This window comes from Eriocheir sinensis, chromosome 9 (assembly GCF_024679095.1).
Source record: "Eriocheir sinensis breed Jianghai 21 chromosome 9, ASM2467909v1, whole genome shotgun sequence".
Classification (NCBI taxonomy): domain Eukaryota; kingdom Metazoa; phylum Arthropoda; class Malacostraca; order Decapoda; family Varunidae; genus Eriocheir; species Eriocheir sinensis.
In genome coordinates this window covers 4,258,964-4,282,821 of record NC_066517.1, presented here as the reverse complement: position 1 = coordinate 4,282,821, position 23,858 = coordinate 4,258,964, and the positions used below count along the sequence as shown (strand labels likewise).

The following is a 23,858-nucleotide window of genomic DNA, read 5'->3' as shown; positions in this document are numbered from 1 at the left end:
CCACGTTGTTCATGATGCGGGTTCTAATCTGCCGCTAACCACCTGGGATTTTTCAGTCACTGCCGAGTGGCCTAAGACTACCCACATGTTGTCCTGAAGACCACCCATCAACCCAGACTCAAGAAGTCTAGAAGAAGCTGTGCAAGTCAAATCAAGAATGAGCTCCAGGGGGCAGCATGAGCCAATAATAATGGCGGCACTATAAACAATTGCCTGCGCCATGACGGGCTCGGGCTGACCGTCAGGCCCCTATGGAATAGCCTACTGGTGCTATAGGCCATATTAAAAAAAAAAAAGAAAAAAAAAAAAAAAAAAAGTGACTAACTCTGCTATGGTGCTCAAACTGAAGGATCTGAGGTGGGACGTCATGGTTAAGACAGTATTGCCTGACCAACATAGCAGACAGGAAGGAGCATGGAGATGGGTTCTCAATTAACAAGTATTTAGCATGGAATGTATAATTCCTGAATGCAACAGTAGCAGGAACGATTATCAACTTCAACTACAGATACTGTAAGCTTCTGCACCATTATTTTATACTGATGATGAAGAAAAAATGTTCTATGAGAATGTGGAAGTAGGATGAAGGAACAAACCTATTTTTTAATAGTTATGGGAGATATAAACAACTATGTAGGGACCAAATATGTTGGTGAAACAACAATTGGTAATTTTGGAATAGGTAAAAGAGAAGGTAGAGTTCAACTTGTTCAATTTTCTAAAAGAAACAGGCTTAGAATCATGAATAAACTCTTCAAGAAAAGTGAAGAGGGAATGGACCTGGAAGACCTAAAAAGAGACGATGATTGAAATCCTCTTTATTCTTACTGGATGTCCAGACAGCAAAGGATGTGATAACTAAGTCAACTCACACCCAGTGGCCACTGACAGCTGCAGGCAACCCTTAAGTGGTTCAAATACTGGCTGGGTTAACACAAAAATCAAACCAACATCTCAGTGTCCTCCAGAATAACCTAACCAAAGTCAGAAGCAACAGAAGAATGACATGAAGCTACATATGTCTGTGGTATTGGGGTCAGTAATGAGTGCATGGTTATGGAATATTATTAATGCATATTAGATAACTGAAGACCACTAAATTCCCTCAAAATTTGGTCAAGGACAACACAACTATGACTTTTTAAAATTAATGTAATCATAAAAATATCTATACAAATATCATTATCAATAAAATCTGCTCATGTTATATATATAAAAAAATTGACCCCAAAATGTCATGGTCATTTAAACTTTGAGTGCATTTTGTGGGACCCTCAAATGGTAAAGCCACTTTGCACTGGACGCCACTCTCCAGCTGCACAAGTCCCCCACAAAACAAGAACATTATGCAGATTTTACAATAATTTTGCACATTGTTCCCCCATATAACTGTAAACCAAGGGGGGAAAGTCCAGCCCGCGAAGGCCTAGCATCTGGCCTGCCATTCTGTCAGGCACTAACATTGGATTCTGGCTGCATGAAACCCGTCAAGAAAATAATAATTCTACCAAACACAGTTTGCTGGCTGCATGAATCTGGTAGAGCCATTCAATCCCCTCAATGAAATGTTCCTCTTCGTGTGTTTTAGTGAATCACACACAACATGAAGACATATTGTCTGGTGTAATATTGGAATGGAGGCAGTGGGTTGAGCGGCTAACAAGTGAACTGAACCCGCTCCTGTTTTTTTGGGGGTGAGAATAGCTGAGCAACCCTGCAGGTGTCCCCAACCATCACCGAGGTGGTGTTAAGAGCGTTAACAGATATAATATCATGTTGGTACAGTGTTTGGTGGGAAAATATGTCCAGAGGTAAAACAAGCATAAAATGTAAGTAAACTGGCTGCCAAATAACCAATTCAAATTATTCCTATTGGTTCTTCAATTCAGCTACCACGCATTTCTGCTATCACACACAGTTTCTTAACCAATAAGGCACGGCAGCAGGGGGATGGGTGTGTATATCATTTCTCAGGTCTTGCATTTGTTATTTCCATTCCCTGTTTACAAAGACAAGCTCCTAAGACATTCTGCTGACTTAAGTTTTCCCATGTTTATTGCTTCACAAATGACACAAGGGATGAACAGCCACCTACACACACAGGATTAGAGATACCTAGTACAGAGCAACACCAGATAGTCACAACATTCAAGTGTGTAGTATGAACCAACATCCTTGCAGCAGCTGGAGGATGTTATCATTATAGTCAGTTGTTCAGAGCATCTACAATAAGCTCCACCCACCATTAGTCTGCTCATCACTGAATAGATAGTGGCCTGAAGCAGCCTGTCTCTCTATTCTCAGGACCCTGGCTGCTCCACACTACAGGCTTTACTTCCAGCCTTTGCAGCTCACTTATATCATGACATACTTGATTGGTTTCTTCATCTTTAGACAGCAAAATGATAGATTATTACTTTAAAAAATTTAATGAAAGAAATGAATGTGATGATATAAACTGAAATCAGAGATGTCATTTGAAATGTTTATATCGACTTTATTCCATGCAAATTCTTCATGGAATTATGAAGCTACTGTAAACACAAATAGTTGCATGTCATAGAGATCACTTGAATAAAATTACAATGGTATCATCAGATTTTAGAGAGGTGGGAAAGGAAGAATTGAGAAACTTTTTACACCAAATTGCAGATACTGTATGCATGCTGTATGCATGTGTGAATGTGTGTCAGTGTGTGTGTCCTACAATGTAAAACCACGTTGCCTAGCACCTGCAACATTGTACAAAAAGTTGTTTCTGTTCCTTCCTTCCCAATTTATCTAAAATCCGATAACCCCATGGTGTACAAGAGAACTTTAACATATGCAACTAATTGTGTTTACAGTAGCTTCTAAACTCCATGAAAATTAGCATTGAATAAACTGCGATATAAACATTTCCAACATTATCTTTGACTTTTACTCTTATTTATCCATTTGAATTTTCTGATACAATAGTGATCCATTATCATTCTGTTTAGTGATGAAGAAACGTATTAAATATCTTGTGATATTAGTGAACTATAGAGACTAGAAGTAAAACTTGTTGTGTGGAGTGGCCAGGGTCCTGAGATGAGCAGGAGATGGGTCGCCTCAAGCTGCTGTCTAATGGGTGACGAGACACATAATAGAGGGCAGAGCTTATTGTTGATACTCAGAAGCTTGACTATAGCATTGTATCAAGTCTCACAGGTCAACAGGTATGACTGATCATATCTATACACACAAACAAATTTCACCTGGCACTATCTTTTTCCAGCTCTTGCATGTCATATACATTTCCAGTTTACTGACAAACTCCCACCACATTCTACCACCTACAGTTTCCCCATCTGTTTTCAAGATACAAGGATAGCATCCGTGACAGTTTGTTGTAGTACTTTTTAAGAGGTCATACACTTTCACCAAGACATCTATCCATCAATCATGTCTTTTGAACGCCACAGCAACGCTGTACTCTAATGTCTGTGCATGTCTGTTTTACACACACCACAGACATTCCTTGGCATTTTCCCTTCCAGTGTTCTCACCCCCAGACTTTCTTGTTCATGTCATGCTTATTAAATTTTCACTTAAAAGAAACAAAAAGTCAACGGGACAGAAAACATTCAGGTGTACGGTGAAAGGCTCAGCCTCAACGTTTTCTCACATTGGCTTTTGTTTCTCTCAGCTGTTTATTGTTTACTGTAATGGTAAATGTATTTATTGTTGTGATTCTTCCTTAAACATTCAATGAGTATTTCAGTCACACAAGTCACAAGTTAGGCGACATAAAGAACACACAGCAGCTTCCTCTGCACGGTCACCATCTTGAACGAGACTCAACACCACATGTGACTGATTAGCTGGCCAAGCACTTCATCTATACAAATTCTATGTGTAAAACTTGAGACTTTATCTTCAATTTGGAGCAGATTTGAGGTCTGTATTATGTTTTGTTACAATAATATTGAAATATAAAACTCAATCTTAGCTTTACTGACACCTCGTCTTGTATTTAAGAATCAAATTTTATTGCCTCCCCTCTACTGATGAAACAACTTCAAAGTATAAAGACATTGCAAGACAATGTTCTTCAAATGCAGATCAATTTAAAAAAATAAATATTATGTGGCATAAATAAAAACTCACTGTTGCATTGCAAACATGAAATGACATACACAAAGTGTAATTTTGAATTTAGGAAACTTAAAGTGCAAAAAAGCAAATGTAAACTTATTTATCAACCTCAGTTTCTTTTAAGGAGGGATTCCATATAGAGGACGTGCCACCCTTGGCCACCCAGGAAAGTGCCAACACGGTTCAGTTAAATCAATGTTACCTTGCCTGGTTGTGGTTTAAAGCTTGACAGCTTCATGTTGACAGGAAATCAAGCATACTAGCACCATATAGCAAGCAAGTCATGGCATGTATTGGGCAATATCTTTGATTTTATAGAATTGAGTAAATTTCATATTTCATCAGAAATCAACTTCACCCTTCAAATTTTTCAATTCTGGATTGTGTTCACTGCCTAATATCACAGCTGTATCATGTGGTGATGAAAACTGTCTCTATTCAGGAATTTTGAATATTCTTCTCATATTGGGCAGTGACTGATTCACTTTGAAGTGATAGTTGGTTTTAATAACTCCTGACTATTGGTAGGCCACTTGCACTGTACTTACAAATGCACAGTTCAATGCCTAGTGTGTTCCCTCCCTCTCTAGGACCGGGGAATGTGGTCATGGTGACACAGCTGCCATAGTGACATGGCGTCCCCTCAAGGAATCCCTCGCCTTTCCTTCCTTACAAGGTGTATTCACCAAAGTCTACACACCATGACAATGAGTACTCATATCCAGGAAAAAATGCTTTGCAAAATTGAACTGAAGTATACAAATAAACTAAAGTCAAAATGTTTCTCAATCTCCATTTTCAACACATTTAGTTGCAAATTTCAGCTCCCTTTTACAGAGTAGCTTTTACCTGATGAAGAGGACACTTATGAACGGTGTGTGTGAACTGGTGAATATATTCTATTTTCAATTCAACCCACACACCAAAGCCCCTTGTCCTGCTATCTGAGATACGCTTGGCATACTCCTCCGAGGCCCTTCTCCAGGACACAATGGTTGCAGGTTAGTTAAGTAGTCAGAGCTGTGGGTGCCTCAATGGCCCTCACTGTAACTATGCCACCTGGCACCTAACACCTCCCCAGCAGCTCAATAAGCCTCTGGCACGGCAAATCACAGTATTTTTGAAGAGTTTCTTCACAAGCAGCAAACTAAATTTATGCTCAATGCCCAATTCTTAACTTATGTTTTGAGAAGTATTTAGCAACTGCTTTTCACTATACCTTAGGGAACAACACAAGCAGCTCAGACATACACAGCAGGGGAGTAGCGGGGGCTCGCAGGACCTTAGAAAAATGTTTAGACTAACGTAGAAAAAATCACCATCATAAACAAACACTTGGTATCCATCCACCCCACCCCGACACAATGCACCACTGGCCACTCACCTGGTGAAGACCCTGTGTGGGGGAAAAGAAAGTGGCAACAAACACATGGCCACTTACCTCAAGTGGAGATCACTCACTGCTTAAAGCTTCACAATGCCCCGCCCACCTCATCTGTCTCTGCCCCATCTTGCAGCTGCCCTCTGGACCCATCCCTCGACCTGTCCTCATCACTGCCGGAGAGCTCCACAGAGTCCTGCAAGGTTCCCAAGGAGTTATTACTGTTCCCCCTCCCAGCATCTCTGTCACAACTCTGAGGTTCCCAAGGAGGAGTCACTACTGTTCCCCCTCCCAGCATCTCTGTCACAACAATGCTCTCCTGGCAACAGCTTTGCTCCTTTGAAAGACCTTGAACTCATTCATCATGACAGCATGAAATCATGACTTGAATCATTAATGTTTGGTAATTATCAGTCATTCAAAATGTAATGATGAAAATGTCATAATAGATTTAATTCTTTATCCCGTCAACAAAATGTGGAGAGAGTCTGGTAAAACAGTGATAGGAACAGTCCTGACAAGACCATGGGCTGTTGCCATAATTAAGGTGAGTACTGCTTCTGACAGACTCGCTGCAGCAGGGTATGATGTGTCTCCTTACAGTTGCCCACACTCAGCAGTGATGAGCCCATATCAAAGAAGTTGATATCACAATCACTTTTGCAGACTGCTTTGAGGCACTTTGAACACAAAAAATTAAGCTGAAAGGTGAGCGGCACATACCTAGTAATTGCCATTTTCCTCTCGAAATCTTTTGCGCTCATAGTCTCTGCTGTGGGACCGTCCATGTCTGAAATGAAAAGTATTTAAACTCACAAAGCGCAGTGACATAATCAATATCACATATGTAGCAACTGCTTTAAATACCACCCTACATCTTCCTCACACATAATAATTCCAAGCTTGAACTGGAGGAACAAGGCTCACTGGTTGAACACAAGAGCACCACAACCTTGTCAAGTTCAGAGGATATGACCAGTTTTACATAGCAAAGGACTACCCTTTAAAAATTGTCTAAGCTTCTGAGGTTGGTGTGGAAAGCAGATGGGGAAGGTCTGGAAGCAGACAGCAGGTTACAGTAGAAAATTCTGCTAGAGAATGAAGAATGGAAATGACAAGTAAAAGGCAGATAATGAATGATAAGCTGGAATGTTAGAAATTTATGAAGTAAAAAGAATTTAAAAAGAATTGTAACCCTTTAAATTTGAAATTCTCAGTAGGAAACCATGAAAATAACAATCATTTGATCCACACTTGCTTTAAACTTTCTTTTTGGCCTCCATTCATCCGGTGGCAGACACCCTGTCGTGTCCAGCTGTCATAACAGTCTTCTCATGAGCTTGTAAGCATGGTTACATCATCCAATGATGCAAAGTCGTGATACTGCCCCTTCCCTGACCATCAAGACTCACCAGGCACACCCTACCCTCGTAACAAAATTCTACCTCCAGACAGCTGCTCCAGCCCCCGCAGCTTTCTTTCCCCCACTCACTTCACATCAAGCTTACACACACACACACACACACACACACACACACACACACTATTTCACCAGATCTAATCATCTTCTAGAAGCAGCAGACCCACCTGTCCCTATCCCGTCGGTCGTTGTCCCTGGAGCGGTAGCTACGCTCTCGACTTCTTGATCTCCGCCGGTCCCGGCTGCGTGATCGCCGACGGTCTCTTCCCCTGTCTCTGTCCCTGTCTCGGCTGCGGTCTCTTTCATAGCTGTGACTGTGAGTCATACAATTGGAAATTCAATAGGTAAGAACAGCACTTAACAGTATCAGCACATTCCTATGAGGAAAAACTACTCTTTTGATTTGATCTCAAACACTTGTCTCATAATAGATACAGATTAAAACTAAATGTCGACCAAGAGGTGTCTTGATAGCTCTTCTGACTTTTTCTTCATTTACCTCTGTAAAATTCAGTCTTCACTCTAATTTCCTTTCTGTGGAACACCAACTATCCTCTAAGCTTTCTCTGAGTCCTAACTGAAACACACATTTCTGAGGTACTGACAGTAATATCTATTGTTTCTTCCTATTATCTGTCCTAAATTTCAATCCAAAACTGGATGTTTCATCTATGTACACAACAAAATCACTTGCCCTCGTGCCCTAACCTCGAAACTGGCTGGGTATTTCTTATTAAAGTTAGAAATGCGTTACCTTTTCCTGCGCCTGTCCTCCTCTTTTTTTCTGCGATCTTCTCTTTCCCGCTCTCTTCTCTTTTCCTCCTCCAGTAAGGCTTTGCGTCTCTCCTCTCGTTCCTTCTCACGCAGCTCCTCCCGCTCCGTCCGCGCCTTCTCCCGACTCTGAAAGCAAAGTAAATCCAATGATTTTGTTGTTGTTGTTGTTGTTTATTCTTAAAACAGGAAACCTATTCTGCTTGCTAACCTTTTAACTTTTTTGAGATCACACTTGATGCCTCTGAACCCCTTCACTATGGCCGGGCGAAAACAGCGCCCCGCCCCGTATCTGGGCTGGCCGCGCGCGCCAAATTTCAAACGTCGCTACTGAATATAACAAGTTTTAAACCATAAACTCAACATAATCATCATGTATTATAAAAATATGCAAAATTAAATGGTGCACATAAAGAAACATAAATTAATTGATAATTTTGAGATGTATGCATAAATATACAAAAAAAATTGGGTTATGCATAGATAACGTGTCTGCTGAATTGTATTTCCTTATATTAGGTGTGATAAGGAAATAGATTTGTGGAGGAAAGTGGAGGAGAGGGAAGGGAAGGACCATGGAAAATATCCCACTGACTGACCGGCAATACACAGATTTGACAGAGTAAAAGGCTGAAAGGCCATCCTCCTGGAAGTGGGTCTTTATGTGTGTGTGTGTGTGTGTGTGTGTGTGTGTGTGTGTGTATTTACCTAGTTGTAATTTTGTAGGGGCTGGGCTTACGCTCGTGTGGTCCCGTCTTCATATCTGTACTTGTCAAGGTATTCCTTAACCCTTTCGTTGCTAAACGCTCTCAGCGAGCACTAGCGTAACTTGCTGGTGGTGCTAAATCTTTGCTGTGAGCTCTAGTCGCACTCAAATTTCCCGCGTCTGAGAGCGTTCCAACATTATTTCTCACCCCACAGCATTGCCAATTCAGTGGGTTTTCCACGGAATTTGGTGGAAAATCACATCAGCCTAGCGCGGAAAATCTATGGACGAGCAACTGGTGGATGTTATTTACCAATATAGCAACATTTTTGCATAGCTTCGCCTATCACCTGATTGATTTTTTGACCAAATAGTTATAAATTTTGCAGTTGGCAATACTGCCCTGCCAGCACCCCATCATCAAGAGATCTACTCAGTAGTTGCCTTACAGCTGACCGTCGCGCACGCATAAATGTACGTCTTCACAAGCAACACCCCGCGAACGTGCCTGTACGTTTGCAGGAGAGGCTTACGTTACCGAATCTTATAGATCTTGGCCTCCTCTTGCCAATGGTGTTTTTGTTTTTTAGCTGTGATGAATAGTTTTTGAGATACAGAGGTTAAAAGAGTGAGCACTAGCATCACTTGCTGGTGCTGCTTAAAGCTTGCTGCAAGCGCCAGTCGCACTCACAGCAAATAACACCCCCTGAACATGCCTGTACGTTCACAGGAGAGGCTTACATAACCAAATCTTATAGATCTTGGCCTCCTCTTTCCAATGGTATTTTTGTTTTGTAGCTGTGATGAGTAGTTTTTGAGATACAGCGATTAAAAGAGATCCCCTCCCCCGCTGGGGTGCCCGAGCGCACCTGGGGGGATAGTCTCGTTGCGAGCGCTTAGCAATGAAAGGGTTGAAGTTATGCACACTCTTCACCATTACTACTTCCTCACTTAGTCTGTTCCAAACCTCTAGGTTTCTTTACGGGAAGGTATATTTTTTTTGCCTCTCAAGCATCTTCCTTTTCTCAGTTTTTTACTGTGTCCTAATGTGTTGCTGGTGTTTCTTACTTCCCTTAGTAGCAACTCCTCATTATCTACTTTTTCCATTTTATTCCACAATTTGTAAATTAGTATTAGGTCTCCCCTTTCTCTTCTTTGTTCCCATGTTGGCAGGTCCATTTCTTTAACTTTTCTTCATATGACAATCCCTCCAGTTCTGGAACCATCTTCATTGCCATCCTTTGTATTCTTTCTAGTTTTTTCACGCTTTTTTCTGATGGGGAGACCACACAGTTTCTGCATACTCCAACTTTGGTCTAATCATAGTGATAATCATTTTATTCATCATATCTCTATCCATGTAGTGGAATGCTATTCCTATATTTCTTACCATTCCATACATATCTCCGAATATTCTATTTACATGACTCTCAGACTGTTGATTATCTTGTATTGTCACTCCCAGATCTCTCTCTCCTTGAACTTTTAATATTTCCCCATCTCCCATTTTATATGTCCACTTTGGTCTCCCTTCACTCTTTCCCATTCCATTACATGACATTTCTTCACATTAAACTCCATCTCCCATTTCTTACTCCAACCCCAAATCTTATTTAGGTCCTCTTGCAGAATTTCAGTCTTTACTATTTCTTATGTGTCTCAGCAATTTTGCATTGTCTGCAAACAAGCTCATGTAACTATTTACTTTTTCTGGCATATCATTTATATATACTAGGAAAAGTATTGGTGCCAATACCGATCCTTGAGGCACCCCACTGTTTACATTTCTCCACTCCGATTTCACGTCCTTTACCACTGTTCTCATTTCTCTTCCCTCTAAGTAACTTTCCATCCATTTTTTCATTTTCCCTTTCAATCCTTCTTTATTTTCCAGCTTCCATAATAGTCTTGCATGTGGAACTTTGTTGAAAGCCTTCTTCAAGTCCAAATACACAGAGTCTACCCATCCATCCCTCTCCTGTGTTATGTCTGTCACTCTCGAGTAAAAACTTAATAAGTTTGATACACATGAACTCCCTTGTCTAAAGCCATACTGTTTTTCTGTAATTATATTGTGTCCTTCTAGGAAGTGTGTGTGTGTGTGTGTGTGTGTGTGTGTGTGTGTGTGTGTGCGAGAGAGAGAGAGAGAGAGAGAGAGAGAGAGAGAGAGCAGCTTATTTTCTCTCTCTCTCTCTCTCTCTCTCTCTCTCACACACACACACACACAGATGGGAAGGATCCAGATACAGGGAGAGGGAGATAAGAACATTGGTCACGGTGCGAAATCAAGCTGTAACTTGTTGATGCCTCCTTCTCCCTCTCCCTCTCTCTCACACCCACAACCACACTGCAGGGAGGAGGTATAAAGAAGGAAGGAAGAAAGAAAACAGAGACAGCAGAATGGATGTGAGGGGGAGGCAGGAAGGGGAGGCCCCAGCTCCTGTGCAAGACCACATCAGAGCCAAGGTGGTGGTGAGACAATGCACTTGCCAGCCACTTGGCAACTTGAGGGAAAAGGAACTCCACACACATACACATATATCATTTCTTTCTCATTATTTTTGTTATTTCCTGTTAGAATTGATTGTTACTGTCAAGTACAAATGCACGCAAGACACATTTATGTTCTTACACAATGATAACATTTAAAGTCAAATAAGACACTGTATCATATATAACCTACATCCTAAAAACAATCGCACAATATCCGGAGAAGAAATAACTCATATGCAGGCTAAAGCGAGCCAGGACGCAGTATGTGCGTCCTCAGATATGGTACAGGAAACGCAAGGACGCAGTATACGCATCCTTGTGTTGAAGGGTTTAAAAATCCCCATATCAGTCGTCTACAATTCCTTCCTCTTCATTTACCTGCCAATAGAAATAATTCCTATGTTCTCCTTTATTATAATAGCTTCTCAACTCTTCTGGTGCTCATGTCACATGTCTGAATATTGCTCTATGTTTTCTTAAGATATGCTTCAGTCAGGGTCAAGGGAAGGTTTAGGGATGCTTGGTTCTACAGTACCTCACATGATTACATCCCAGATTCCATTAATTTGTAACTTTTTTCTAAGTTATCAATGCATATGTATATATACAAGTTATTGAAACCTCCCTGTTGTTCACTACCGCCAGATATCGGTCTAGTTGCAAGAAAATTAGTCCGCTTCGAACAAGGCCACCAGCTGACCAATACATGTACATACCTGTTTAATTTGTTCCACTCATCAACTACCTTACTGGTGAACCATACAAACTGCAACATTCTGAACCTGCACACTTACATCTCTGATCTCCTGGATGGCCTGACGCAGCTTGGCAAACCCTACGTGCTGCTTGCCTGTTAGGTGATCGTCAATGCGTTGCTGGGCGTCGCCGACAATGAGGAAGGCGCCACACACCTCACACACCTCCATCTGTTTCTCCTGTGAGGCTGCCATCTCCGCAGCCTGGGGGTGAAGGTGAAGAAGACTTTGTTATTCAAACTTCTTAAGAGATCTATGGTATCCCAATACAGGAACTATTCAAGAGAGTTGTGCCCCATAGAACGTAGTCACATAATGAACCAATTTTTCTCATGGGATTACACACAAATAGGGGTTTAAGCTCCTGACTAGTACCTTGACACAAGAAAATATAATAAAAAGGAAAACTATAATTTTTTAATGCTTCAAGGAGGCTACTAGCTGCTACTTTGTCTGTATATATACATGAAAATTACCTCTAAGAGGATAGGCAAACCAGACCTTATTTCTTAAGGTCATGTTCACTATTATCATTATCATTAACAGAAAGTAAGATTGAGGGGATGTGAAAAGTTTCTTTCTGTCCCTTTAATACCCCTGAGGGGGGGGGGGAGTAATGACTACTACTACTGCTGCTACCACCATCACCTTAGCCTCACCTGGTGCCAGACAGAGTTCTCACTGCTGCGGCGGAGGGCATCTCGCTCCTCCCTCAGCTGGTCGCAGAGCTTAAGCAGCCCCTGGGCCTCCTCCACATTCCCTTCAGAGCCAAGACGCTCAGCCTCGCTTACCAGGCCTGTTATCCGCTCCGACAGTAGCTCTAGCTGCTCATCCACCCGGCCATCTCCTGTGGTGCTGCTCTCCTGAGAGGGGGAGGTTAGCAGTGACAACCCTTTTATTGATAAATGCTCACAGCGAGTGGTAGCGCAAGTGCTAAACACTCGCTGCAACCTCCAATCGCACTTAAATTTCCCGTATATGAGCGTGTTATAACAATATTTTATGAGCCTCTTCTCACCTCATAGAATTGCCAATTCAGTGGGTTTTCCACAAAATTTGGTGGAAATTATATCAGCCTAGAGCGGAAAATCTACGGACGAGTAAGTTGCAGATGGTCTTGTCCAATATAAAGGCATTTTTACATTGCTTCACTTATCACCCGACTGATTTTGGGACCAAATAGTGGAGTGGTAAATTTTGCAGTTTGCAATACTACCCTGCCAGCATCCCATCAAACAGCATATGTACTCAGTTGCCTCAATATGGCTGGATGTCGTGCACACACAGAAATGGAGTGTTCGCAGACAATACCCCTGAACATGTCTGTACGTTTGCAGGAGAGGCGTTGCTTGCCTGCTTGGATGTCGGTACCTTCAAGTGATAGCGAGTGCAGTGAAACAGACAAAAATGTGACTGTGATGCCTAGAAAAAGGTTATTTCAGAGCTTAGTGAGCCACGCATTAGCAACATATGATGTGAAAACCGAACTGATAGTAGAAAAAAGCTCAATACTACAAATTTCATCTACTCTACATAGCACATATGAAATAATAATATAACAGAATAAATACCTGAATCTTATAGATCCAGGGCTCCTCTTTCCAAGGGTGTTTTTGTATTTTAGCTAGGGTGAATAGTTTTTGAGATACAGCAGTTAAAAGAGACCCCCCTGTGGGGCTGCCCGAGTGCGCCTGGGGGGATCGTCACCTCCCTCACCATGCGCAATGAAAGGGTTAAACAACCAAGACAGGCTTAATATATTATGATCTAACACTATGAAAATGTCAGTTTGCTGGAGCAAACACCAGTGTTGTTGAAATAGCGAGCCCCTGAAGCAGGTTTCCGCAGATGCTACAAAATAAATGGGAAAATCTTTAGTTCAAACTGTCATTATGTGGTGAATAAATCTAAACAAAACTTTCTTTGAAGGTGTACATGATATATAAACACTTTTCCGTAGATACATGAGAAGGACCACCTCTATCAATCCAATCATGTGTAACTAAGTTGGGCTGATTTCAAGGTGATACAGAAATCTTCAAGTCAATAAAACATGTGGCAGGGTTGGCGGATTTAAATCATGATGATTTAAATCACTGATTTAAATCAAGATTTAAATTAAATGATTTTTTTTTTAAATCACTGATTTAAATCAATATTTACTTCTGCCTAAACCAACATGGAATGTAAAGAAAAAATATAAAAACAAACCCATACTTACACCTGCTTTATATATTCCTGAAGAATAGAACACTAAAAGCTTCCTTATGCAATACAATAAAAATTTCCACATTCCATTAAAAAATTCACTCAAAGGGTTTTACTTGTAATGAACTGTACTTATTTCTGAGTAGTAGAATATTAAAGCACTTCCTTTTACAATACAGAATAACCAAAAATTCCACATGCTATTAAAAAAAGGAAATCAAAGAGGTTTACTTATAATGAACTGTACTTATTTCTTGAAGTAATGAATTAAAAAAAACAAATTATGGCCTGTATTTAAAACAAAAGCACATTGAATTTATACTGTAAAAGCAGTCTTTGAAAAATAATGATACACTTCTTTGAAAGTAGTTCATAAAATTTCTTTGAAATCAAAATTCAAAATCTTTAAAAAATAAGGTTTTTAATTCTTATGACAATAAATTTGGTTCTTTTCAGTCTTGCTACTATTCCTTGTAACTTTAGTTTACACTGTTTGCTTATAGCTCTCCTTGCTTTCCCAGACTTTGAAGGAATTCTGTTAAAATGTTCCCACACTGGATCACTCTTCCTACCAGATACATTAATCCTTGTGGTCAGTGACATCTCTACGCTCTTGCTGTTAGCTCAGGAATGAGTGGCTGGCCTGTAACACCTAAACAGTCAAACTACTACTCAGTGGTACAAGTCCGGCTATGTCCTAACATGATGTCGGACTTGTCCTAACATGATGTAAGAGGAACAGGACAGAGCCTGAGAGAGATGATGCAATGCTGGTCAGTGGCTACTGGGCTGCTTGACAGGTTCAAACACGTTGTAACCAAGTGAGAGATGATGCAACATGCTGTAAAAACACTCCTAAATGTGTTTTAAACTAATGTATAGAATTTATATATAGCTTTCCAAATATTTTTATGCTGATTAATAAAAGTTAAAAAAAAAAAAAAAAAAAACACCAACCCTAACATGTGGTCATCAAACTGCTGCTGAATATAATATGTGACCCTATTTGTATGTCTGTAAAAATGACCACTTGACCCTCAATAAAGGGGCTCTCACACTTTCCCGGTCCCAGTCGTGACCGTCCCTGATGACTCCCGATAAGCCGGTCGCTGGTCGACCAGCTGTAAGATCAGGGATTGTCGGCGGCAGACCGCCAGTCTACCGCCGGTCGACCCTGAGAACCGTAGACGCAGCCGACCACCGCCGGTCTACCCTGAGGACCATAGACGCAGCCGACCACCGCGGGTCAACTTTAAAATTTTCAAAGATATCGGCGATGCGCCCGGTCAACTGGCGGTGTCGAAAAATGTCGCCGATCGATCGGCGGTCAACCACCGATACCCACGGCAGACCAGCAGTAGACCACGAGTGAACACCTGTGTCTGACCTGGGGATTAGCAAGGGAGGAAGGAGGAAGACGAGGAGGAACAGGTAGGAGCGAGGGATGAAGAGAGAGGGAGATGAGAGAAAGGAGGAAGAGGAATGGGTGAAAGAGAGAAAAAAAAAAAAAAAAATATATATATATATATATATATATATATATATATATATATATATATATATATATATATATATATATATATACAGTAAAACCCCGATTATCCGAAATGGAAGGGGGGAAGCCTCTTTCGGATAAGCCGATTTTTCGGATAATCCGGATTTATGGCCGCCATTTTGATCGCCGCCGACTGACGATGTAAACAATGAAACCAAACAAACACACGCTACGCTAAACAAAGTAGTACGCTTAAAATATGTGATGTAAATGTTTTATTGTATGTTTGTCTGTGTGTCTCCTTGTCTGGACCAGTGTATGTTGATACTTGTGAGCGTTGCAGATCTGAACTGTGAATGTTGCAGAGTGCGATTGTGAATGGTTGTGCAAGCTTGCAAGTGTGACCTTGATGCATCGTGCAGGTGGAGACACAGTATGATGACTCATATTATCGCGCAACTCGTATGTTGGAAGGGGAATGTGGCATGGAGTGGAGAGGGGAGTCGTGTTTGTGTCGTTGTCTTGAGAGTACGGTGTGAGTAGTCGTGCAGTAGTTTGTTCGTTCGCCGCACCTATGTCCTTGCTGGGGCGAAGGTGCGGACGTGGTGTTGTTGAGAGTTTGTTTAATGTTTTTTGTCTAATACATTGATCTATTCGTTACAAGCTATTTCGGCAATACGTATTAGAAAGCATATTCATTTTAACTGTTCTTATCAATTTTTAATGTGTTAATATAGTACATATGTAGTTACTTTTATTTATTTTTGATGTTTTATAACGTTTTAGTATAGAAAATAAAAAAAATTTAATTGCATTATCCAGATCAATTTCGGATAATCCGGTTTCGGATAATCCGCCGGATAATCGGGTTTTATATATATATATATATATATATATATATATATATATATATATATATATATATATATATATATATATATATATATATATATATATATATATATATATATATATATATATATATAGATATATATATTACAGAGAGAGAGAGAGAGATTTATGCACACGAATGAATTTAGGTATGAAGCTGTTTATTATAAACATATAAAACCGCCCGGCACGCGCCTCTACACCCAAGCAACATGCCCACAGCTATAATAGACCTTTGAAGATCAACTCATGGCAGAGGACCAGATTATACCATCACTAAATGATTCGCAGGAGCGAAACAAAATCAACTTGTTCACAGAGGAGGAGGAGGAGTTGGTTGAGTGGTACAAGGAGCAAGTGTTCTGAATGGCTGAGTGGCTGGTTTATAAATGACTGGATGGCTGGATTATAGATGGTTGATGACTGAATTGTTGGATGGCTGAGTTATAGATGACTGAATGACTGGTTAGCTGACTTATATAGATGGGTGAATGAATGGGTGTTGAGGTTGGAGCTGGTGGTAGGTGGTGTCAACAGGTGTCGGAGCTGACTCCAATGCAGAATCTATGAGGCAACACTGCAACGCTTGCAGCAAAGAGGACCTGGACGGGCGTTTATATACCCTTCCAACTGGGTGTGGCAACGAAAGTGTTTGCTTGTCGATGTGCCGCTGGCAGACCGGCGGTCTGTCGCCGGTAGGCCAGCGGTCGACCGCCGACTGACCTGCTGCAGTCACCAGTCGGAGAAATCGAAAATCGTATATGGTCACCGGTCTACCGCAGGCAGACTGGCGGTAAGCCGCCGGTCCGGGGATTATTGCCTATTTTGTCAGCGGTCAGGCCCCAATCGGCTTATTGGGAGTCATCAGGGACGGTCGCAACCGGGACCGGGAATGTGTGAGAGCCCCTTCAAGCAATCCTGTGTTTTCTTACAAGGAGAGAATATACTGAACACTTGCCTTCTGCTCTTCCCTCTGCTCCTTGTGAGCACTGACACTGCTATTGAAGGTTGTGTGATTTTGACTTTACAACAGCAGCAACCAATGCTTCTTAAAGCTTCGGTGCTCTACTACTTTTGTCTTATTTTGTCTAATTTTCCATGTTTTTTACCCCTCTCCAACACACACACACACACACGGCCCGATAGCTCAGGGGTAGAGTGTCTGGCTCACAACCAAAAGGACCGGGGTTCAATTCCCCAGCCGGGTAAAGATAAGTTGGGTTTATCTTCTTTCAAGTGTAGCCCCTGTTCACCTAGCAGTGAGTAGGTACGCGACATCAGGCAAGGAGCTGTGACCTCATTGTCGCAGTGTGTTGTGTGTGAGTGGTCTCAGTCCTCCCCAAAGATCGGTACTACGAGCTCTGTGCTCTTCCGTAGGGGAACTGCTGGCTGTCTCGAGAGAGATCCGCAGCAGACCATGAGGTGAATTACACACACACACACACACACACACACACACACACACACACACACACACGCCAAACAATGAGAAACCTAGTAGAGGGAGAAAAATAAGTGTATTTAAGAATTCACAACCAAGGGTGTTATCAAAATTCAATATATATAAAAAGGGTACATGAAAACCAAGTCAAATTCTAGTTATTGTTTTTAAGAATAATGTCTGAACTTAAGCAATTACTGATTGCAAGTTAAATCAGGGAACATGAGAGGAATTCTGGACTATGATTGTGTGCAGTTAAAATTTATTACATGAGGAAAGCATGTGGATCGGCAAGACAGGGTGGTATGAATAGGGATTTGGGAAGATAGGAAGATGTGCTATGGTTGTGAGGGCACTGGGTGCAGGATGCAGAGTGGTCAAATGGGTAATGCAAAATACACCAGAGTGGATTGGACATGTTATAAGAATGCAGAATGGCGAAGAGGATGCACGAGAGCCAAATCAGAAGGCAGGGCATGATAGGGAGACAATCAGTAATGTGTGCTGATTGAAGAAGGGTGCGATAAGGGGGAGGGAGTGAATGCTGCATAAATGGAGTAAGAAGAGGGAAAACATCCTTACCAGCGCATCCTTGACTGAGAGGGAGAGTCGCTGCTTGCCTTTTCTTATTCTTTTGTCCACGTCGGTCAGCATAGACTCTGCATACCTTACAAATTCATCCTCAAATGCAGTGCGACGGTAAGAGTTGGAAAGGTCAAACTCTCGCTTCAGTTCCTCATCGTGGATGGTCTGAAATAGATCACTTTTATTGCTAACCAATCAGTCAATAGGGGCATATGCTGCACCCTGAGACACACCTCCAATACAAAGAACATCCCACGAAAATCCATCAACTTGCATTACCCAAGAGTTGTGTGGCCTCCTCTACTGAGGGTTGTGTCTTAACCCTTGAATGTTAACTCAGTAGCAGCAATGGGCCAAATCTGTGGCTTTACCATGCACCAGCAATGGGCCAAATTTTTGCCATGATATAAAAAACCCAAATAGATGATGCATAAACTGATCACAAATGAGTTGATATATATGAAATGGTTGCGTGAGTGATGATTTTTTCTCATTTTTCTCGCTTAGAGGGGCCTTTAAGAAACATGATCCCCGCAGCTACCGGGTTAAACATTTTTTTTTTTTTTTTTTTTTTTTTTACATTGCAGCCTATTGCGCCGGTAGGCTTCTTCCGGGTGGATCCTGATGGTCGGTCCAAGCTTCTTTCCGGTAGGTCCTGATGGTCGGCCCAGCCCGTTCTGGCGCAGGCGAGTGTTTATAGTGGCGCCATCTTGCATTGGCTCATGCTGCCCTCCCAGAGCTCATCATTGATCCTAGAATCTAGAGTCCGGGTTGATAGGTGGTCTTCTGGACAGCATGTGGGTAGTTTTAAGCCACTCGGCGGCGGCTGAAAAATCCCAGCTTGGTGGCACCGGGCGGGGATTGAACTCGCGTCCTCCTGAACACGAGGCCGTTACTTTGACGACTCAGCCACCGCCTCCCCAATTATTTATACCCAAGCAAGATGCCAGCACTATAAATACTTGCCTGCGCCACAACGGGCTGGAACTAACCACCAGGCCCCATCAAGAAAGCCTACCAGTGAAAAAATAAATAAATAAATAAATAAATAAAAAATGCATGATGTCATGGCATTATGATATATTCCAGAGGAGTAATCAAGCCCAGATCCCCAAAAGCTTCTGAGCTTTCACAGCCTTAATAGAGGTTGACCTCGTGGCTCTGCCCTGTGTTTGGTTCTTCCTATGGATATTAATTAGACTCTTTGTATCCCTATTATAGTTAATGTACATAAACAAAATTGTATATCTTGTACTCAAGGTTAGTAGTGGTAGTGCAATAAGTGTGGCTGTAGTGATTAATCATTTTCCCTTTCAGGAAGTGAGAAACGTACTTAAGAGTGACTATCAATAGAGTGAGCATTGATGAAGAGATGATTTCCAGGCATGGAAGTATTTTTCAGGAGGTGGAATATGTTCATTGAAAAAGAATATAAAAGTATTTAAAATTAGTATTTTTTGTATTTAAGTCTTTTAATAACACAGCACGACAACGCACAACTCTTTAGCTTCCAAAGGAGAACAAAATCAGCTTCCTACAATCATTAGTAAACTTGCTACAAGTGATAGAAGTAAAACATCTGCACATGACTGTTCACCGTGCCCATGAGCGAGTAAGGGAACCATGCACTGCCTATTTTCTACACAGGCCTGAGGGCAGAGGGTTATGCACATCAAAACACTGCAGATTATTTTCTAAGGAATGTTTTTTCTATAAGAATTATTGCAATGGTCTGCAATTAGGCAGCATGGTGGGGAAGTGCAGAGGGGTGACAAAATTGTCTATCTTGAATACAGAGGGACCCTGTGTCTAGTGATGACTGAAAAAACATCGCTAGTTCTGAAGCAACTTGCTTAGGGGGAACTTTAAAGAGTAAAAAATAAAGAGGATAACTTTCCAGGCTTTCAGGCTGAGATTGCGCCCGGGTCCACAGATTTGTAGGTAGGAATGCTAACCACTACAAACACAGCTGCCCATAACCATAACTTAAAAGCCATGTCTTAATCAATGATTTTAAATGGTTGTATCAAATAAATACACTTCAGCAATACTTTTTAGGGTTAAATTTCTTAGGCCAAATATACCATGGCCCTGACTTTTTCCTAAGAATTTTTCCATGTGTATAAATAACCAAGAATGACAATGACAACATAAATGTGTTGGAGTCCTTACCTTTTCACAGGGCCCAAGGTCAGACTTTGTGTTGGTGAAGAGGTCATGTGGACAGAATTTGACCAAGAAGTGACGACAAACCTGTAAAATAAAATCTGAAATGACAACAGTGTTCACAAGAAGAGAAGGAAGATTGATACACTTACAGCCACAACCATGTAAGAAAAACCAACATTGAGCAACAGCAAGACTTGGAATATGTAAAAAGTATAATGCCTTAAAAAGGTTTCAGCAGAAAACATTAATGAAAAAAGGTTGGAACAATGTCCCATAAATCATTTACTTGTACTGCAATATATCAGGCGCATTGATTTCCCCCACTTCAATGATGTAGTACAATGTTCATGTGACTGGTGCAGGAACATGGCCATGAAATGCTAATTCATAATATGTCAAGTGAATGAATGACCAAGAGGACAATAAACATCTGGTTCCAAGCAGGGAAACCCTGACAAATTTTCACCAAAATTCATTTATCCATATAATTCTGTACACCATTTTCAATTGGTCTTGGCACTATCAGGGTGCTTTAGCAGTCCACCACCACCACCACTCCCTCCAGCAGCTGAGGCTAATATGTATTATGCAATGGGATGATGCAGAAAGGAGTCAAAATCACACATAAAAAATAAATAAATAAATAAATAAATAAATAAATAAAAAATAAAATAAATAAATAAATAAAAAATAAATAAATAAATACTGATAGCACTAACAGGAAATTGAGACAACTGAGTATCATGGTGCAATGAGTGAGTCAGTCTTTGGCTATTATCACCCTGGTTCTTGCTCCTGTGTTTGGAGATGACTGTAGACAAGGAGAGCGTCCGTGGATTCTTTAAAAAAATCAATAAAATTGAAAAAAATCATGTCTTCATACACGTCTCAGCCAGCTTGTGGCAAAATATTATGAATAAGCAAAAATGACAGTTATGGCTGAATTCCCGACCCCCCCCCCCCCTCGCCCTCTTCCGCTCGTCACTTACTACACTTAACTGGAAACTTCACATCTCCTCTCTCACTAAATCAGCTTCCTCGAGGTTGGGCGTCCTGTGTCATCTCAGTCAGTTCTTCACCCCCACACAGTTGCTATCTATATACAGGGGCCTTGTCTGCCCTCGTATGAAGTATGCATCTCAATTGTGTGGGGGGGGGGGGGGGGGCTCCACTCATACAGCTCTCTTGGACAGAGTGGAGTCTAAGACTCTTCGTCTCATCAGCTCTCCTCCTCTTACTGATAGTCTTCTACCTCTTAAATTCCGCCACCTGCTGCCTTTCTCTCTATCTTCTATCGATATTTTCACGCTGACTGCTCTTCTGAACTTGCTAACTGCATGCCTCCCCCCCCTCCCTCGGCCTCGCTGTACACAACTTTCTACTCAAGCTCACCCCTTTACTGTCCAAATCCCTTATGCACGAGTTAACCAGCATTTTCACTCCTTCATCCCTCAAGCTGGTAAACTCTGGAACAATTTTCCTTCATCTGTATTTCCTCCTGCCTGCGACTTGAACTCTTTCAAGAGGAGGGTATCAGGACACCTTTCCTCCCGAAATTGACCTATCTTTCGGCCAGCAGTGAGCAGCGGGCTTTTTTTCATTATTGTTTCTTTTTTTTGCCCTTGAACTGGCTCCCTTGTAAAAAAAAAAAATAAATAAATAAATAAATAAAAAATAAAACACTTGCCTGCGCCATGACAGGCTGGGGCCAACTACCATCCAGGCCCCTCAGGAGAGCCTACCGCTTCTGTAGGCTGGCACATAAAAAAATAAAAAATAAAATAAATAAATAAATAAATAAAAAGAATAAAAAAAGCTATATTCATACACAGGTGCATACTTCGTCATGTTTCAGCATAGAAAATACCCTAAAAGAATATTCATATGGCATCTTGTGCCAAACTAGCATCTGCTGTGGCCTTGGAGGCAGCAAAGCGGACATACACATCAGTCACCCCGGCGGAGCCAGAGATAAGTTTTGCATGTCGGCTCGATTTTCAAGAAAAGGACGCCATCAGACACACGAAGTCCTTCAAAACAAAGAAAAAACTGGAATTCAGTAAAGAGTACCAACCGGGAAGGCATCTAGGTTTAAAAGGCGAAGTCTTATAAATTCGCGGACTTTCACTCTCCTTATAGAAAACGGGATTAGCTTCAGTTTTTATGCAATTACTTCGCTGCTATTTGACCGATTTTAATAAACAATACATCAATGGAAAGAGGAGCTAAAGCGCAATCTTTTCATGGAGAGTTTTCTTTTCAATTAAGGGACAATTGTTGGAAAAAATTAATATCATTAGATACACCAACAAAATTGAATTTTCTTTTCATTATTTAACAAAAGCAAAATTGAAAATTTTCCATGATGAATCTTTTGGATTCTGGTTTAAGTTTCTTTGGTATTTTTTTTCAGCAGCATAGGTCATTAGATGAGAGAGAAACTGAGAGTTGAGTTTTGTAAAAAAATTCTATTTTATATTTTTCTGCTATTATGTATCAACTTATGGATCTAAAAGTAAGCGTATATTACTTCACCATAAGCATACATTTCACATAAATATAATCATGATCATACGCTAATAATTAAAGACATGTTGGACGCTCCCCGTAACACTTTCCATCCGTGACGCAGACATCGGCGTCACAGTATGAAAAGGGTCAAGAGGAAATGGAAGAGGATTAATCCTCTTCTAAACCTCTCAATCCTCCTCTAAATTTCTCTTAATTATCTTCCATTTCCTCTTACGAGGTTTAGAAGAGGATTAAGAGGTTTAGAAGAGGACTAACCCTTTCCATACGGTGACGCCGTCAGACGCCGACGTCGGCATCGCCGGAGTGAAGGGGTTAAGAGGCAAAGGTAAAGTTGGGGCACACGCTAAGGTGTGCGTGGTCTTGGTGGTTCACATCTCCGTCACTTTGGCCCTTGAGCCTGTGGTGGGCAGGAGCCCCCTGTCCCAAGACACAGGACAAGAGTGGTGCTCCCTGCTAAAGTGAGGTGAGCGACATGGAATCAATCTTGAGATATCACTTTTCTCACATCAACCAACAATTCATGCGTTGAGGCAACTTTTCAGACTAAAACAGGGTTGGTGATATTTTTTTTAATGAAAAAAAAAAGGATTTTTTTTTAAAACTAATGTAAACCTTTATGCTCTCTTTACATTAGTTTGAAATACATGTTGGAGTATTCTTGCACCATCATCACATCATATCTAACCTTGTTACATGTTTGAACCAGTCCCCAGACTGATTGATGCTACATCAATGGGTGGATTCATAACTCTGGTGGTGGTTTTTCAAGTTCCTTTGCCATGAATAGGAAAGACACTCCTGAGACCAGGGGTGTGGAGTCGGAGTCAGAGTCGGTGGAGTTGCCTACTTATACCTGGAGTCGGTAAAATCCGACTCCGACACCTTTACATGA

The 23,858-nt window shown here is 41.2% G+C and overlaps 1 protein-coding gene across 2 annotated transcripts in view; it reads right to left on the bottom strand.

Moving 5' to 3' along the window:
• Nucleotides 1–23,858, bottom strand: part of LOC126995863 (luc7-like protein 3) — a 32,176-nt gene that overhangs the window by 4,383 nt on the left and 3,935 nt on the right. The window contains exons 2-10 of one of the 2 annotated variants that reach the window (XM_050855751.1): nt 22,122–22,188; nt 20,438–20,518; nt 18,263–18,430; nt 12,305–12,508; nt 11,685–11,849; nt 7,675–7,820; nt 7,088–7,234; nt 6,224–6,290; nt 5,561–5,696 (exon numbers count right to left, since the gene is read on the bottom strand). In XM_050855751.1, coding sequence (XP_050711708.1) covers nt 6,224–6,290; nt 7,088–7,234; nt 7,675–7,820; nt 11,685–11,849; nt 12,305–12,508; nt 18,263–18,430; nt 20,438–20,518; nt 22,122–22,130 — 987 coding nt within the window. In that variant the 5' untranslated portion in view covers nt 22,131–22,188 and the 3' untranslated portion in view covers nt 5,561–5,696. The remainder of the gene's footprint in view (nt 1–5,560; nt 5,697–6,223; nt 6,291–7,087; nt 7,235–7,674; nt 7,821–11,684; nt 11,850–12,304; nt 12,509–18,262; nt 18,431–20,437; nt 20,519–22,121; nt 22,189–23,858) is intronic. The other variant, XM_050855750.1, reaches the window with a different exon arrangement.